At 44.0% G+C, this 18,585-nt stretch overlaps 1 protein-coding gene across 1 annotated transcript; it reads left to right on the top strand.

The window, feature by feature from the left end:
* The first annotated feature begins 6,604 nt into the window (after positions 1-6,604).
* LMOD2 (leiomodin 2 (cardiac)) lies at positions 6,605-12,837 on the top strand. Its single transcript, XM_009883662.1, has 3 exons — positions 6,605-6,877; positions 10,834-12,048; positions 12,408-12,837. Exons 1-3 carry the CDS (start codon positions 6,605-6,607, stop codon positions 12,432-12,434), a joined length of 1,515 nt encoding a protein of 504 aa, XP_009881964.1. The 3' UTR covers positions 12,435-12,837.
* Positions 12,838-18,585: the final 5,748 nt, after the last annotated feature.

The following is an 18,585-nucleotide window of genomic DNA, read 5'->3' as shown; positions in this document are numbered from 1 at the left end:
GCCCAGTCACTTCTTCGCTAGCTATAACTCTTCTGTCTTCTTGACAAGCAAGGCAACCCAAACACCCCCACCGTCAAAATACATCAGATTAGCAGTTGCCCCGTAGCTTGTTGCTATATAGTGTTGTATATAGACTTCTGGTTATGGCCCCGGCAGCTGTTGGGAATGCTGTTTTCAAAACTAATCTGGGCAATAAGGCAGCCCACATGCGCATGTTTTTGAGTGAAACCTGATCACTGTTTGTAATGGGTCCGAGTTGTTAAGCTACGATCTGGACCTGGAATCTGCCCTCCCGGTAGCCTGGGTGTGCTGCAGGGGTCACTGGGAAAAATCTGTCTTTGAGTTAAGATGCTGAGTCCGACTCCCAAGCAAAGATTGCTTTTTGTTCAGGGTCATCTTTAAACTTACCCCACATTTGTTTCCCCAGCATGGATGAAGGGAAAGATCTTTTTCTCTTGTGTGACTCCCTGTTTATGGCATCGCCAGCAGAGATGGACTGGACAACAGAATCATCTGGCATAGAGAAAAGCAGCTGAAAAATTGTTCCTTCAAATGCCTCCAGCGCACGCTTTATCCCATTTGCTCTGCTGATACCACTGTTAAATGTGGGTGATGACACATCCTTTTCAGGAACAGTGTGGTGTGCACAATTTTCACAAGTTACGCTGGTCTCCTGGGGGAAAGAGCTACAGCTTGTGCCATCAGTCTGCCTCGCGGTCCTGTTTAGGTGCCAGGTTGCTGACCCCTTGTCTCTTCAGGCCGATTTGGACTCTGCCTTCAACCTGGGCCTGTAGAAGCAGCACACAGAAAGTCAGACACACACATATATAAAATATATATATTATAATTGCAGATATAATAACAATATGCACTATATATGTGCTATGTGTACTATATGTACTGTTTGAGGGAACTGGGATTGTTTGAGGGAACTGGGATTGTTTAGTCTGGAGAAAAGGAGGCTCAGGGAAGACCTTATCGCTCTCTACAACCACCTGAAAGGAGGTTGTAGGGAGATGGTGTTCCACCTCTTCTCCCAAGTAACAAGAGATAGGACAAGAGGGAATGGCCTGAGGTTGCCCCGGGGGAGGTTTAGGATGGTTATTAGGAAAAAGGGTTATCAAACATTGGAACAGGCTGCCCAGGGAAGCAGTGGAATCACCATCCCTGGAGGTATTTAAAAGATGGGTAGATGCGGTGCTTAGGGACATGGTTTAGTGATCGTAAAGGTCCAACCTAGACGATTCTGTCATTCTATTCTATGATTCTATATATAATTATTACATCTACAATTGTATGTAATAATTATATGTAATAATTATCATAGAATCATAGAATAGTTTAGGTTGGAAGGAACCTTGAAGATCATCTAGTTCCCACCCCTGTGCCATGGGCAGGGACACCTCCCACTAGAGCAGGTTGCTCAAAGCCCCATCCCGCCTGGCCTTGAACACCTCCAGGGATGGGGCCTCAACAACCTCTCTGGGAAACCTGTTCCAGTGCCTCACCACCCTCACAGTGAAAAAATTTCTTCCTAATATCTAATTGAAATCTACCTTCTTCAATATATATGTATATATTATATATCTAGTGTGTGTGTATGTGTATATATATAAAAAAATGATATAGGTGGGAGGGGGAAGGCAGGCAGGGAGAAGCATGGGGACAGGAGAGGGGGCGTGCGAGGAGAGGAGGGAAGGAGAGGTCAGGGAAGGGGCTGTGGAGGCAGGTGAGGACAGTGAGGGGCTGTGCGGGGAAGGCGGGCGAGGGGGTCCTGCAGGGCCAGGGGTGGAGAAGGCCGTGCAGCCGGGGGGTCTGCATGAGGGGGCAGCAGGAGGGAAGGAGCTGGTTGAGCAACGAGGGGTGCAAAAGCGATGGGGGATGGCAGGAGCAAGCACCGCAGGCAGAAGGGTGGCGGGAGAGATGGAGGAAGCCCAGCTGTGCTGTGGTGCATTGTTTTTAATGGGCTCTGTGGCAACTGGAGCTGTTCCTGCAGCGTGGGACTGCAGCTCAGTACGAGCCAACGCATCTGGCGGACAGGCTGTCCTCAGGAGCCGTGACTGAAATAGCCACTGTCCTGGGGACGGCCCTGCCCTGCGCCTGAGGACAAGGTTGTGCAGCCCTCTCTTTGCTCGCCTGGACTTTTCCCTGCACTCATCCGTGTGGAAGTAAGATTTTAACTGTGGGCTTTGCCCTGCAGGGTTGAGTACCACCCCTCAGAATCACAGGATCACAGGATGGTCGTGTTTGGAAGGGAACTTCAGAGATCATCGAGCCCAACCCCCCTGCCAAAGCAGGTTCACCCACAGCAGGTTGTACAGAAACGCATCCAGATGGGTTGTTTTGAATATCTCCAGAGAAGGAGACTCTGCAACCTCTCTGGGCAGACTGTTCCAGTGCTCTGTTACCCTCAAAGTAAAGAAGTTTTTCCTCACGTTGAGATGGAACCACTTTGGAACACAGGTGTTGGTCACGTCCTTCCACCCATTGGGCCAATGTGCCCAAAGTGTGGAAACATGCAAGAAGCAGAACAAAGTTTCCTAGGGTGCTGCTTGAAGTAGTTAATTGCTTGGAAAGGAAAAAACATTTAGAAGTGTTTCTTCTTTTAAAACTAAGAAAACAGATCACCTGGGCTAGGAAAGACTGAAAGCCTCATCTGCAATCGAGCTGCTGTTGAGTGGGCTCTGTCCCACTTGAGGCCGGGAACCTGAGTGCCAAGTAACTGCAACAGCAGAGTGAATCCTGCTCCTGTTAAATGGGCACTCCCGGTTCTTATTTTCTCTCTCCTTAGCTCAGGTCCTGAAGGGAACAAACCTTTAAATAATTCTGTTGATTGATTGAGTGGTGAGTTTCCATGGTGTGTATGTGAAATGGTTTATTCCCTGAGTACCAGATTTCAGCAGGGCGTTGGAGGGTGGTGAGTTTGGGTTTTCTGTGAGGAGGTGGTGAAGCACTTTGGAGGATTCATCCCAAACAGTGGTCAGTGCAGCCAGTATAAACATGCCCTCATGTACTACGTATGGCTCACGCTCTGCCCTCCTGCCTTCTGTGATGGAAAGAAATTCACTGTGCCACCTCACTAGCACAAGGTCTCTTCCTAAGCTGTTTGTAATGGTTTAATCGAGCACAGAGCCTAGGACGTAAGGCAGAACAAAAGCTGGAGAGGGACTTTTTACAAGGGCATGTAGTGATAGGACGAGGGGGAATGGCTTCAAACTGGAAGAGGGTAGATTTAGATGAGATATTAGGAAGAAATTTTTCACTATGAGAGTGGTGAGGCACTGGCACAGGTTGCCCAGAGAAGCTGTGGCTGCCCCATCCCTGGAAGTGTTCAAGTCCAGGCTGGATGGGGCTTTGAGCAACCTGGTCTAGTGGGAGGTGTCCCTGCCCATGGCAGGGGGGCTGGAACTCGATGAGCTTTAAGGTCCCTTCCAACCTAAACCATTCTATGATTCTATGATGCTCAGACTGCTATTTTTTTTTGCTCATTTTTTTTTTTAGAAATCTGAACGTGTGTAATGTCTGAGAAATGGGACTGTGGAACGAGAACAAAAGATTTAAGGCATTTAGGAATGCTAATAACAGGAAAGCACAACCGCTCCTGTCTTTGCAGCAGAGTTCCTCTTGGAAGTTGGAACCTGTGATCTGAACTGTTGAAGTGGTGGGCAGCTTCAGCAGTGGCTGGTGCCCTCAGGAACTGAGCCCTGACCAGCTGCACAATGCCAAATACCCCCCAAAAGGGAATCCTAAAACCCAAGTTAGTGGGTACTGTCAATCTTCCCTATAAGGAATGGGTCCTAAATTACCATGAGTGACATGTACAGCATCAAGAAAGGACCCAAACCTCTCATAACCTCACCTAACTGTGCCAGTTTCCCCTGCTTCAGGGAACTCATTTACAATCAAATGATTGTCAGTCTTTAGTAACATCTTTAAATTCTCTTATCTCATGGATAGAATGGACATCACTGACATTTTATATATAGAAAATCATCACCACTGGCTCAGCGTTGTATCACGCCTCAGCAATGAGTAGGATTGAAGGTAACATTCATGATGCTGCTAAGGACTGGACTAAATCTTCCTTTGGAATATTATTTTAAAAGTGAGTAATGCGTGTTGCTTTTTGAAGTTTCTTTGATTTATCCATAGAAAATATTAAAGACACAATTCCAACATCTGTGTGTTTGTACTTTGTATTATGGACTCTCAGCCCAGGAAAATTCAGAGACTTACAAATTTTGTTGTATCTGAGGAAAAAAGGAAAAGCAGAAAGCTCAGAATTTTCTGGGAAACAGTATATTTGAATAGGTTTCATTTTTAACACCATGTTTTTGCTTTTATTATTGTACATATCAATGTTGTACATGTCAATGTACTAATAAAATATATTCCTGAAAGCATTTCAATTTCAATTGGCATTTTCCAACAGAAAATCTGTCCAGTGCAAATTTTCTGCCCAACTCCATCTAAAAATGTTTGCAACAAAATGTTGTCTGCAAAAATGCACCCAAGAAAGATAATTTTATTGTGCTGCTTCTCTGGATAACTGGAATGATAACAAAGTGAGACATTGTCCTAGACATATTGAAGAAATAAAATTGCTTGGAGTTCTGTTACGTACATTTTATTAATGCCAACGTCAGCATTCACAATGCAAAGTTAAAAGAAAAAAGGTACTTTTTTTTTTTTTGCCTGCTGTTTCATATTTTACAGAATTTGGCCTAAGCCTCATTTCTGCAAGTGCAGCTCAAAGAGTGAATAGAACTTCTACTGACCCACTGACTTGTGTAGACACATGTGACCCATCACAGTATCTGACACCATAAAGGTAATACTCTTAGCTCCATAAGCCAAATTGTTTTGTACCTTCCTCCTCTTTATTTTACACAAAAATTTGGTCAATGTGAGTGACCTGCAAATATTTATTTTATTTTAAGATGCATAATATTCTTTAGTCTGCTTTATTAATGTATTTCATGTGTTAGGGGAGACTAAGCTTGTAAGCTTTCATCCCACTTCTTGAGCAAGCTGAATTGTATGAAATTCATAGAGAAGAATGATCAAAGGAAAAATGTCATTTCTTATCAAATCTGTTTATGAAAATCATGCTCTATGTCCTCTCTCCATTGCCAGTAAAGCAATATGCATAATAATAAAACTAAACGAGCAATTTGGCTAAACATCATACAACATTTCAGGTGTCCAATCCATACAAACCAAAAAGAGATTATGTTGGACAAGAACAATACTTATACTTATTTTCCCTTACATTTCCATTAAATACTGACTTGACTGTCTAAAAATAAACCCATCATGTGTTAACATTTAATAAGGTTAATATATGTTGTTGTTACAGATGCGCTCCTACTTTCCTGTACCAAAACCAACCTTTTCTCTGTCTTTCTCTCTTCCTGTCCCTCTCCCTCTCTCTCAACACAGGTTTGTAGACATTGCTGGCCTCTACATTTCAGAAAACATTGCTACTTCACCATCATACACTGCTTAAAGAGAAAAGAAAAGAACAGTGTGAATTCTAACCTTTCGTTGTGTAGTTTCTTACATTGGAAGATAACTGTCTATAAAAATAATATCAGAACAATGTCATTTATTAGTGGGCATGGTAATTATATACAGTTAAAATTAAGAATGGAAAGGCACTCTCCAGCTGCACATCAGTCAGCTACAGCAAGCAATGGCCATTAACTAAAATAGCCACTAGAGGCCTTCATTTGCTAGGGGCTGCCAGAAGTGATGAAGAGGGAGCCCTGCTGCCCACCCAGGGCTGGTTCCCCCTCAAGCTCTGCAGGACTCCCCTCAATCCCCCAGCACAGAGCAATTCTCCCCGTGAAACAACAAAAAAAAATCTCACAGAAGCTCCAAATGGACGCGTCAAGCTGATTTTCCCACTGATCATCCTTGAAAAAAAAAAAGGGGGGAAATAATAAATAATCCAGTTGTGTGATTTTTTACATGGGAGGTGTGACATTGCGGGAGCGGCGCTCCCCACGCGCGCTGGCACAGCCACCTCCTCCCCTCGGGCTGCCTTCCCACCGATCCCCACCTCCTGCAAACACCTTGGCCGGTTAACAGCGCGGTTCCGCTCAAAAACCGTGAAAACGAGAGGAAGTCCGCTGAACACCAGCGAGGGTGTTTTATTTCCAGCCCCTGTGGCAGCTCAGGATTAAATGGATTTTCATTGTGTTCTTTCTCTACTGCAGTTTGGACACGAAGTCGGTGTAAATGCGCCCGGGGTTTTATTTGCTGCCGCCCCCCCGTCCGCGAGGCTGGTATTCTCCTGCTAGCCGCCTGCTCTAAATATGGCCATGGCCACTGTGTCAATAATCCCCCTCTTTAAGGGACCTGCAAACACTAGTGTTGGGACATTCTTGCTGTTCAGATGTCTAGCTGACGTCTGATGCTTAAAACGGAGCATGCTTTCATCCCTTCATGCATTGTCGTAAGCCCTCGGTGATTACTCTTAAAAGGGTGTCTCTGCTACACAGGGAAACAGTTGCTGACCAAACGAGACACAGCTTGCTTGCTTCAGCCTTCTTGAATGCCTAGTCACTTCAGGTTCACACCAGCCTGAACAAGCGGGACCATGTCTACCTTTGGCTACAGAAGAGAGCTCAGTAAATATGAAGACATTGATGAAGATGAGCTCCTCGCTTCTCTCACTGAAGAGGAGCTGAAGGAGCTGGAGCGGGAGCTGGAGGACATAGAGCCCGACCGAAACCTTCCGGTGGGACAACGGCAGAAAAGCTTGACAGAGAAAACACCGACGGGGACTTTCAGCAGGGAAGCGTTGATGGCCTATTGGGAAAGGGAGACCAGGAAACTTTTAGAAAAAGAGAGATTGGGTGCGTGCGACAAGGTAAGATGCTGTTTCCTAGAAATATTTGGGTTTCTTCTTCCCTGGCATAGTCTCGCTGACTGTTTTCATTTTCTTTCAGTTTCTTGCAGCATTTTTAAGAACATTGTTAGCCATACTTTTGTGCCTGCTAAAGCACTGCATATTAGCTCAGAGGGTTTTTGCTGTCTATGGAGGTGCCTTAAATGCTCAGTTAAAAACAGAAGAAAGTCCCGTAAAAACTATCATTAGTGACTAAATTCGGAAAAATTTTAAAGGGCATGTTAGAAATTATTGCCAAGTAGTGAGGTGGACTTTTAGATAACGTTAGATTTTGTTTAAAAGCTAAAAGAAATGCCTTTCCCTTTCCTTAAAAAAAAAACACCAAAACCAGTATTGACTGCTGAGAATCATGTCAGGAAGATAATTTTGAATACATGTTATGTCAGAAGCCGAGCAGGCGGCTGCCAGGCTTTGTGCTCGCTGGGAGGAAGCAGCATTGAAGTCAGCAGCTTATGTTGCTTTGTTCCTGTTGAGGATCCCTGGCACAGCTCGGGAGTCTTCTGGCAACTGTTGTCAGAGGGTAGCTGTAAGTTATTTAAAAAGTGGCCCAGGGTAGTGTCATCAGCCAAAACCATTTATCTGTATTCCCCAGAAAACAACCAATAGTGCTCGTTAAGCAATTCACTCCCCAAAATAAAAAAAGTTAATAATAAAAGCCGGTCCCTGAACTGCAAATGGACAGTACAGCCGGGCAGGAGTGAAGGGCTCAGTCGTAGCAGGCGATGAGAGCTCTCAGCCGAAGCTAACATCCGTGTCGGCACCCCCCGGGCCCTTGCTAAAACGATTTGTGAGACTGAGGTCTATGAAAAAGCAACTTCTGTTTTCACATTGGCTCCATGTACTTTCAAAGGAAAGTGGGGACTTGGGACTGTGAGTAGCTTTCTTATTTTTAAGCACTGCTTCATACCAAGCTCTTACTCTGTTTATAGGGATATGTTTTCCTGTGTTTAAGTAGAAAATAATGCAACAAAGGCAAAGACAGCAAAACTGGACTGAGAACTTCTAACAGCCTTGATTCAGGAGCTCGGTTCATTTGCAAGGCAATAATTGCATTTTGTACATTAGAGAAAATATTCTCCTAGAGAAAAATCACCTGGATTAAAGTAGCCTGCACTAATAATATCCTGGATTTCTTTACACATAAGTGTTTTCTCCTGCTTGTGAATGGTGGTGTAACGTCTTTGCAGGCAAGCGCACAGACCACTAGCTGTCATCAAACCATTAGTATCAGCTTGCAGACGTTGACTTCACTCCCTGTTTGTCAAGTCCTAGGGAGGCAATGGCAAGATTAATGTTTATTTCCAGCTGAGCCTGGAACTCGAAACCTGAGCAGTTCCAAAAAACCTTCTGAACAAGACTCGTTCGGTGCCTTACATAATGGCAGGATTTTTCCTTCTGTTTCCATGTCTATACAACATTAATGATGGGTACTGCCTAAACCCCAAAGTGGCACCAAAAACCTCTATACTTTTTGATTTGAGAAGAAACTTCCTGAATGCATCTGTAAATATGAAAATGTTGCCATGCTGATGTAGAGGGCACAAAGGCTCTCTCTACTGAAGGCAGTAAGAGGGCTTCTTCTGAATTTCTTTAAAGCAATTTTCTTCTTGCCCTCAACTTTCTGAAAGTTAGACACCTTATCTAAGGTGGTTATTTGTGCTCTTTCTATAGTTTGTGGTGAGAGGTCAGCCTCTCCAGAAGGCAAACATCCTGCAGATAGCCTTTTAGGGTGAATGACTTGACCTTTCTGCATTCACTATCTTAGTCCTAACTTTTCATCAAGTAGTTACTACAAAGTAAGATGAAGCCCTGCAGGCTGCCTGCAGCAGTCCTGTGCTGAAATGCTGCTACAATAACGGAGCGTGCCTCTGTGGATCTGCAAAGAGAAGAGTACTCGATTGCAAAATTATCATGCAGGTGGTTATGACACCAGACTATGTATGTGACAGGAAACTAGGTTCCCCCTTTGATCCCAGAAATGCCACTCAAAAAAAAAAAAAAATCAGATTATTTTTTATTGATCTAGTGCCATCAAGCATATTAGCAGCCCATTTAGAGGCACCAACTTCTGCTCATCTGCCGCTGTGTTGAAGGCTGTAGTATGTATTCCTGAGTAGATAAAAGCATAGCTGTGAAGATGAGTTCCTGGATAGCTGGTGTTTTCAGCTTTTAAAAGTCTGCATATATATATAAACTACAGATATAAATCTTAGTCCCATAACAAACCTGGCTTAAACACAGCCCTGTTTCTGTATGTAGCACAGCATCTCTCAGTGTAAGGACCTTCCCACCCATGATCCACAGGAGAAGCAACATGGCCGGACCCTGCAGGCCCTCCATGTGCAGGGCAACGGGGACGGACCCTGCAAACCCTCCAGGCGCTGAATCCTCAGGAACCACAGGCTGGAACACCTCCGTGTCCTGTTTCATTAGAGTCACACTTCTGCAAACATTACAATTACCGTCTGGTTTGTGTGTGTCCCAGCACAGAAATCTGCTTAAGATTGTGAAACAGTACCATGCAATCTGTCATTACTATTATTTTAACCTTTCCCTGCATTTTCAGAGCCAGATGATTAAGCAAACCTTAAACCTCACAGGTTTTCTAAAAATAGGCTGTGCTCTTAGTAACACTTTTGTTTTCCAGAAGCAGAACACAGAATCGCTGTGTCTCCACAGAGTGTACTCACTTTGTAAGATACCCTCTACCATTTTGCAAACACTAAAATGCGAATGTTGCTAAATTAGTGCCTACAGAACAATTATATTTTGTCCAAAATGTTATAAACATTTACAAATGTATATAAAAAGGCATACCCTATGGCTTGTCCCAGAGACAAAACAGGACATGAGAGATCCTTTTGAGCAAGAGGTTTAAGGTTGGTCATAGCGTGTGTGTTCAGTCATGGCCCGTACAACACTGCCGTGCTCCTGGAGTCCTCCAGATGGAGAGGGAGACTTCCCTGAGGTGCAGACCTTTTGCTGTTCCTGCACAGAGAATTGTCCTCTGCCACTGTGATTGTTGAGGGCACTGGGCAGACCTTTGAGAAATAGATCCAAATTTGCCGTTTTGGTGCCCACCAAACACACCAAAACAACCTTGGGGTTTAGAAAAACAGTCAGTTTACTCTGTAGGCAATGAGTTATAATGAGTTACAGTATGGCAGCTGACCTGTGACAGCTGTCGGTGAGCACAGTCTTAGCTCTTGGCAAACTTTTGGGGTTTATTGACATGTGATTACTTATTATCCATGGGAATCTGCCTGAATCTTTTCTTCACAAATAGCTTCTAAGGGTGTATAGCCCGTACGGTGCATCCAGAGTCTTTTCGATATGACTCCTGTGATTCTGTATTATTTTGCATGTCGATATGCATGTTTACATGTGCAAACACTATTTGTATTCTAAACCATGGCAATCTTTAGCCTTTTTAGATGTACTAACATATGCCAGGGAGTCTGAGCATTGACACAGATGTCTAGTCCTTATGAAATCAAGAAACTTGTTGCTCATAGATCATGTCCATTCTGAAGTTGCGGTCTTATGTTTCTGCTGGCAAGGATCCAATAACATCCCCTTGTGGACATGCCAACACATAGAAAGCATGAAGTATGTCCATGTCGCAATATCTTGTATCAAATTTTCTCTTGGCAGAAATCACTGACGTCAGTAAACCTGTTCCAATTTATGGCGAGCATTTGTCTTCCACAGAATATGAAAGAAATATGTTTAAAAAGGTGTCAGGTGCTGAAACATTTTCTGTTCTCCTAACTGTCTGTGTTTCTGGGGATTTATTTTTAGTTTTCAGTATTAACTTATATAGTTTCAAGACAATTATTTTTGTGTGAAAAGGCAGAATCTATATTACTGCAATCATGTTTAACACCCACACCTACATTCCTCTTCAGGACTCTGAGCAAGAAGACGACAATTCAGAAGACATTCAAGAAGAGTATTTCACAGAAAGCAATAGTGAAGTGTCTGAGGAGGCGTATACTGAAGAGGACGATGAGGAAGAAGAAGAAGATGAGGAGGAAGATGAAGATGACAGTGATGATGAGGGTGAGGAAAAGCAAAATGCTGCAACTGGTGAAAGACCTGAGGATGGCAGGAGTTCTGACCACATCAGACGCAAAATGTGTAACGGCGCAAAGGGCAATGAAAACTTACTGAATGGCCATGACGGAAAAGACACCGATAGTCTGAGCTTAAAAAGCAGTGCCATCCACCCTTGTGGAAATCCAACAGTTATTGAGGATGCTTTGGAAAAAGTTAGGAGCAATGACCCTGACACCACAGAGGTCAATCTGAACAACATTGAAAACATCACTTCACAGATGCTTATACAATTTTCTCAAGCCCTGAGGGACAACACAGTGGTTAAGTCATTCAGCTTGGCTAACACGCATGCTGATGACAACGTTGCAATAGCTATCGCTGGCATGTTAAAGGTAAATCAGCATATAACTAGTCTGAATATTGAGTCAAATTTTATCACAGGCAAAGGAGTGCTGGCCATCATGAGAGCTTTGCAGAATAACAAGGTTCTAACAGAACTGCGGTTCCACAATCAAAGGCACATCATGGGCAGCCAGGTGGAAATGGACATAGTTAAACTTTTGAAAGAGAACACCACTCTGGTCAAGCTCGGATACCACTTTGACCTTGCTGGCCCAAGAATGAGCATGACAAGTATTCTGACAAGAAATATGGATAAACAAAGACAAAAGCGTATGCAGGAGCAGCGGCAACATGAGTCTGGTTGTGATGGAGCCATGAATTCAAAGGCCAAAGGCTTGCAGAAGGGGACGCCTCGGTCCTCACCTTATGCACCTCCTCCTCCCCCTCCCCCAGTTATTCCAGAGAAGAAGGCACCAACCAGGAATATAGCTGAAGTCATCAAACAGCAAGAAAGCTCAAAAAAAGCCTTACAGAATGGACAGAAAAAGAAAAAAGGCAAAAAACATGAGAACAGCATATTGAAAGAAATTAAAGATTCTCTAAAATCAGTCTCGGACAGAAAATCAGAGGAAGGTTCACGACCCTCCACCCGCCCCTCCACCCCACAAAGGTCTCTCCATGACAACCTTATGGAAGCAATTCGGGCAAGCAGCATAAAGCAATTAAGGCGGGTAAGTAAGATTGTATTTCAGTAAGTGATTGCGGCTCAGATATAGCACAAGCTCAATTAATTTTAGTACACATATATTTAACAAAAAAAAAAAAAAACATTCTTAGAAATGTGAGCATAAGAAAACATTTGCTGGGGGGAGGCTTTCTTCTGAATAGGCTTTTCTCAGCACGCTGATTTTTATTCCACTGTGTTTTTGACAGAAAGTGGGGTACTTTCCCAGGTTCAGGCTTGTTACAGGAGTTGCTGTGTAGCACAGGGATCTTGGGAGCGTGTCTGCAGCTCCAGTAGGAATTTTGCCATCCAGACTGTACAGCAAACGTAATGAACACCCTCCCCACCCCACCCCTCCTTTCATAGGTGGAGGTACCAGAAGCCCTTCGGTGAAAGCCTGGACAACAGAAGAAGCAGAGCACTGCAGTGGTCAAGGAGAGGCTACTCATCCATTCACTGGTGGTAACATAGACTGTGTAGCAAGCTGCGTTCAAAGTACACTCTTAGATTCAAACCATTTCTCTTTTATTTCAAGGAAATAAACCCTCTATATATGAAACAATGCTTTAAGGATACATTTGCCTTGTAATCTGTAAATATGGAAATAATTTTCTTTTTTATTTAATGAGATTTCTATTGAGAAACTGCTGCTTATTTAGATATTCTTCTCAATCTCTGTTTGCACATCACTGGACAAGTTCTTCACACTGAGATGTAATAGTTTCCCAGCCTGTGGTTTCTTCTTCTTTTTTTTCCATGAATTTACAATAAATGTGGTTTGAAGCTTTCAAGCAGACACATAGTCCTGGGTTTCTGTGAGTGAAAACCTACCAGACGTTTGCGTCAAGTTCATGAGCATTAGGGAAGTCTCCTGGGAAAGAACTTGAGATCTTTCTCAGCTGCACCCATCAAGCCTGCTTGGAGGATAGTTACCTGATCCTATATCTTAGTGCAGTTATTTACTGACATGAGAAAAAATGGTTCATAAGGGTATATACAACTAAAACTAAGCTGTGGGCTGTATCACGTCACTGGTGTTTTATACCAGGTCCTAAACCTTGATTTAACAGAAGGGGAAGTGGGTGATGAATAGAGCTGCAGTTCATGTTGACTTAAAGGTTAAAAATTAATGTGGATATTTTAAGGCTGCAGCAGAGTTATTCAGCTGAGATCCATTCAGTACCAGCGCAATGGCTGTATCTAGGCAGAACTAACCCCAGTGCAGACATTCAGTCAGACAGAGAAACTTGAAGAGCAAGTCTAGCGTTCAGGTGGAAAAAGACTTTCATATGGTATCAGCTGAACAACAAGTGGGGTGTGAACTGTCAATATGATATGGTGGAAGCAGAGCCAATATGGAGATGCACAGCTGGAGGTATCACATCACAGGCGACAACATGAACAGCCCTTCTTCATGTAGTGCTAGACATCTCCCTCTCTCAAATCAGTTTTTGGTCTGGGTGCTTCAGCTCGTGTGAAGGTGGTGATAACATGAAGAAAGCTGAGCGGTGGCCAAAATGTTGAAAGACAAGAGGAGATATGTGTTTAGAAGCACTACTAAATATTAATTAGTGTGCCCATTTCAACAATAAATAACAAAATTAGTATTTCTTTTACATAAAGCCATACCACAGAGAAGTAATTACTGAAGGTCACCCAACATTACAGTAGCACTAGAAAAATACAGGTAAGCTTGTATCTAGGAATAGTAATGAGACAAATTTCCCCAGAAAGAGGAACAAATTTCTGGAGGGAAATAAAGCATAATGGAAAGGGGATCCATTAGTGAACTGTCAGGAACGTTAAGGCAAAAAACCAGTGAAAATACTGTTTTGCTTTTGTATTTATTGACTCAAACACACCAAAGACAATTTATAACTAATTGAAACACTTCCCAACATTTTTCCTCTTGCCTCAGGATCACAACAACTCACGAGTATTTCTAGACTCAGTATCACAGGAAATATGGTACGTACAATTAGTCTTTAGCTGCCTTTGTAATTGCATAGGCTCCCATGGCATAAAAATCAACCTATGGTCAATCTCCCACCACCAAATGGAAGCTGGAGCTTGGGATCTTCTGAGGATGGAAGAAATGGAATGAAGACAACAGTCAGGAGGAGACCTGCAAGCCCAGACCTTGTCCCCAGCAGCTTTGTGAAGGATGAAAAACAGCAAAATGTTTAATCAAATGCCAGAAGCAGCTAAGCTGTTGCAAGGGAGAACAAAAGATAGGGAGGGAACTCGAAGAAAGCACAATGGGGAGGATTTCGAGGAAGACAAGAATATGTTAAAACAACACAAACCCAAACTTTTAAAGAAAGAGGGAGAGAGAAGTGAGGAAACTATTTGTATGGGAGGTAAAAATGGATATAGAAAAAGATGATGATACTTAAGAAAATGAACACTGAAAAGTAGCAGAGAGAAGAGAAGAGAAGAGAAGAGAAGAGAAGAGAAGAGAAGAGAAGAGAAGAGAAGAGAAGAGAAGAGAATGCAGAAGAATGCAAAAAATCTAGAAAAAGGAACATAGCAAGGTAAGATTTATCTTTCAGGTCAGTAAGAGATTTTGCAGAAGGAGAGGGCGATGGACACAGCCCTTGTGAAGGCTCAGCCAGAGCTGCTGACTGCGGTTGCTGACAAGTGGCTCATCAGTCCTCTCTGGTGTGAGGCCCATTCTGACGATGCAGATTGGTATTTCAGCTAAAATGTGAAGTCACGGAAGTGCGGCCGCGTGTGGTTATTTAAGCTCCTGTGGCACACTCCCTCACAAAGTGTCAGTCCTGCACCATGGCCAAGTCTAATCTGGGTAATTACCTTCTGCCTGCATAAACTTTGCAGCGGTTTCACTTGGAGGCATTTCAAGGCCTCTCTCCTATTTGCAGAGTCGCGAGGCAGAGCCCCCAAAACCACCTTGTTAATGTGTTGATGCCCCGCTGAAGGGAAAGTCAGCCCCCTTCCCTCCCTGGGTGGGTGTCAGCCCTGCTGCCGATGGCACCGAGCTCCCTCACGGATGCTTCCAAGGAGCAATTTGGATTAAACTCATAGGGCTTTCTGCAGTGGCTGTCTGTCCACTTTCTCTCAAAGACCAGTCAGAGAAACAACCACACTAAAATCTGTCAAAATTAATTTGTTAGCAATAAAAAAGCTGCAAAGGATAACCGAGTGCTTGCTGTCACTGAAGAGGTAAAGGACAGGAGAGGACAATGGGTTATAACATCTTTAGGAACAACCTCTGCATCTTTAGAACATTATTTATCTCCTCCTGAGTTGCAAAAATGACGAGCCCAATGAAAAGCAGAAATACTGTAGCTTCCCAAGGAAGAAAAAACGCAAATCCTGCCTCCTGCCTTTACACTGAGCCAAATCTCTCCTGTGAGTGTTACCCCAAATTTGGGCTGGGGGGTGAGAGGGGTGGGGTGGGTACTGCACAGACCATACAAGCTTCACGCCATGGTTGAGACTGACGCAGGGTCCTGCCGTGTGCCACTGCGGTGCTGCTGCAGTGGTGACCTGCCACCCAGCTGCACCGGGCAATGGCTGCAGCCTTGCGTGGTGGTCAGAGGCTGTGCCACCCTGCGAAGCCCCACGCTATGGATAGTCCAACAAGGAGGCACTGCCTCCACTGTAGCTTCATTCTTTGGCCCTCCCCCACAACATGTAGCCATGTGAGCATCCATGTCATGTAACAAGGTGCGAAAGAGCTAACCTACTGAAGCACCAGAAATATCAGAGCTTGACTGTTACCTATAATTCCAGTATTTGGCCCTTTAGTTTGTGATTCATCACCTTGGGAAGTGTCTGAGCTTGTAGAAAGAAAAGAAGCTTGTAAAGTCCAAGAGATATTATTTCCATGTCTTCTGAAAGTTTCCTGCCCTCCTGCCGAGTCCCCCGTTGGAAGTTCTGGACAGTGACCCATGTTGCTCCGCAGCTGGGCAATATGGCTGGGCCTAGAGGTGCTGGTCCAACAGCCTGCTTCATCCATCTCCCACAGCTCCACAAAGGTGCTTCCTTCCCACCAAATAGGGCAGGTCACCAGTGAGACTCCTGCCAGGCAAAGTCACATCCATTCCTGGGGGCTGAGTCTGTGCTGCATGCAGTGGGGAAGCCAGAGGATCTGGTGCAGCACAGTCCCACCATGGTGTGGTGGGAGGATGGATGTCCTGGGGCCTGGGAGGCTGTGAAGTGGAGGAGAGCAGGAAGTTTTGGCCAAGGCCTCTCCCTTGCCTGCACATTAACACAACACAGGTACAACCCTCAAGACTTCCACTCCGCCACTCATACGGTTTCCTCAGAAGTTCATCAGATATATGAAAGTAATGATTAAGGCAGAGTAGTTCCTCTGCCAAAATAGAGAGGACTTGTCTGTAGGTTGTTTAGAGAGTCACACATAACTACCATGAGGTAGCCATGAAGAAGGTACCTGCAATGGCTGGATGTAAGGGGAGAGGCAGCTCCAAGAACTGTGCCTGGGTGCAGGCCCAAGTGAAACAGCATCTGGAAGAGTGTGTACAATTCTGGTAACTAACAGCCGGATAATTGGGGAACTGGAGAGGCTGTCTTATGAGAGAGATGAGAACAGGTGGTGGGATCAGTCTAGCCAAACAAAGGCTCAAAAGGATTTCAGCTCATGTCTATAAATACTGCAAAGGGGCAAGGGCTACAGGACATTGTTAGCAGTAGAAAAAGAAAAAAAATAAAAGGAGAGAAACTGTTCATGACTGCGTTTGGATCAGAAATTAGAAGAAAGTTCCTAACTCTTAGAACAAGAAGGTTCTTGGAACAGCACTCCCGTTAAAAGGGAATGGGCAAAGTCACCGACTTACTGAGACAAGAATGCGAGAAGCTTATGAAAAGGGTAGTATGGCATGGTGCTTTCAGCAGCAGTAGCCTGAAACTGGTAACACAGAAGCTCCTGCCATTGTTATATCAATGCTCCCAGATGCGATGACTCCACAGGATCTGCAAGCCAGAATGGTATTGAAAGTTGTAAAAATCTTCTATGATTTGTAGTAAGATGCTTTCTTTTCAAATCCATGCAAGTCAGATGTAACCTTAGGAAAAGACTATCACAGGGAAGCCAAAGATGCTGTTTTAATACCATCTACACTTGATACCAACAGGAACCAAATACTTACAAGGGGGAGCAGAATTTAGTTCACATATTGACACACTGTACATACACCAGCTTGGTCTCCATTTCCAAACCCTCGCAGATAAGACAGATTTCATTTTCATATTTAACGACACAAGTTTACTTTTGCTTGCCAGTTCAATGACTTCATTTTGAATTTTAAGTTCTTGAATAGCACAGTGGTGTGTCTTACACACAACTAGAAAACCTGCACCCAAGAGATAAAGCCTTGCTCAGAAATTAAGTTGTGTGCCTGAGTCACTGAGCAGATGCTCTTTAGAAGCACCCGGTGATTTGGAGTGGCTGCTTTTATTTAAGTAGCATGAGATATTTTCAGACATGCAAAATGTCAGCCCACTGATGGTGTTTCAAGCTAGGCCCTTCTAAATGAAATTTCTGAACCGGACTCTGATTTTTGGTCATTTTATTTTATCTGACAGTTCTGGAAGTACAGACGACTCATGTTTAAGAGCTGCTACTCAGAAAATACCTTCATCATCTGAGGGGAGATATCTCAACATCCCACCTCTCGGCTGGGACTTGGGCTTCCCAGTCCTCAGCCTCACCCTGAGCTGCCAAGACCTGGAGCCATGAAGGAGGAGGATTATGAGTAAGGGGTGCCATCACAGCTCGGGTAGGCAACGTGAAGATATGAATCTGGATGAAGGGGGCTACTGGTAAGGATTAGCTGCAGCAGGGCAGCTGCCAGCATGGACCGAAAGCTTCCCCGTTATCCATGCTGCTCCCTGGCTTGCCAGGGTTGTCCTACGTGGGCTGAAGGTCCGTTACAGCTTTGGGTCTGCAGGGTGGACGCAGCCTTGAGCTGAAATTGGGAGGTGAAAGAGCAAACTGCAGGTAGTGTGCAACAGTTGAAGGGCTTATTTTCTTTTCGTGAAGGTGGTGGAAGAATAGGGCAACCATCGCCAACTGGCTGTGGGGTAGCTGGTGTGTTATCAGACCCAGATGTAACCGTTCTATGTGAAAGGGATGAAGCGGTCCAAAATAAAAATGGAAATATGGAAAAAACCTGTCCTTGTTAAAAGCAAGACAACAGCCTGCCTGCCAGGTGTATTTATTTTTATCTGTAACATTCAACTTTTTTCAGCTTCAAATGAATATTTATTTTAAAAAGCCTTTTTAATGGCAAAGTGAATTACTTTTTACTCAACTCTAACACAGGGAAAGGGGCTTCTCTTTAAAAAATTTCACACTAAAATTTCTCAGTGGGTTTCTGGTAAGAGCCAGAACATGTATCCCAGAGCCAAGACTGAGGTTTGTGTCCTGGGCTATGGTTCTGCTATTTGTGTACTCTTGGGTATATTGCTTAATTTCTTGTGCCTCTAAATTGCCTTGAAGGTATCAGCACTGGTTTGCCTCGCAATACTGCAAGGCTATGTTCACGCAGACTTAAAT

The sequence above is a fragment of the Charadrius vociferus genome, unplaced genomic scaffold (assembly GCF_000708025.1).
Source record: "Charadrius vociferus isolate BGI_N301 unplaced genomic scaffold, ASM70802v2 scaffold43, whole genome shotgun sequence".
Taxonomy (NCBI): Eukaryota; Metazoa; Chordata; class Aves; order Charadriiformes; family Charadriidae; genus Charadrius; species Charadrius vociferus.
The sequence above is the reverse complement of the archived record's forward strand: the minus strand, read 5'-3'. Positions and strand labels throughout refer to the sequence as shown.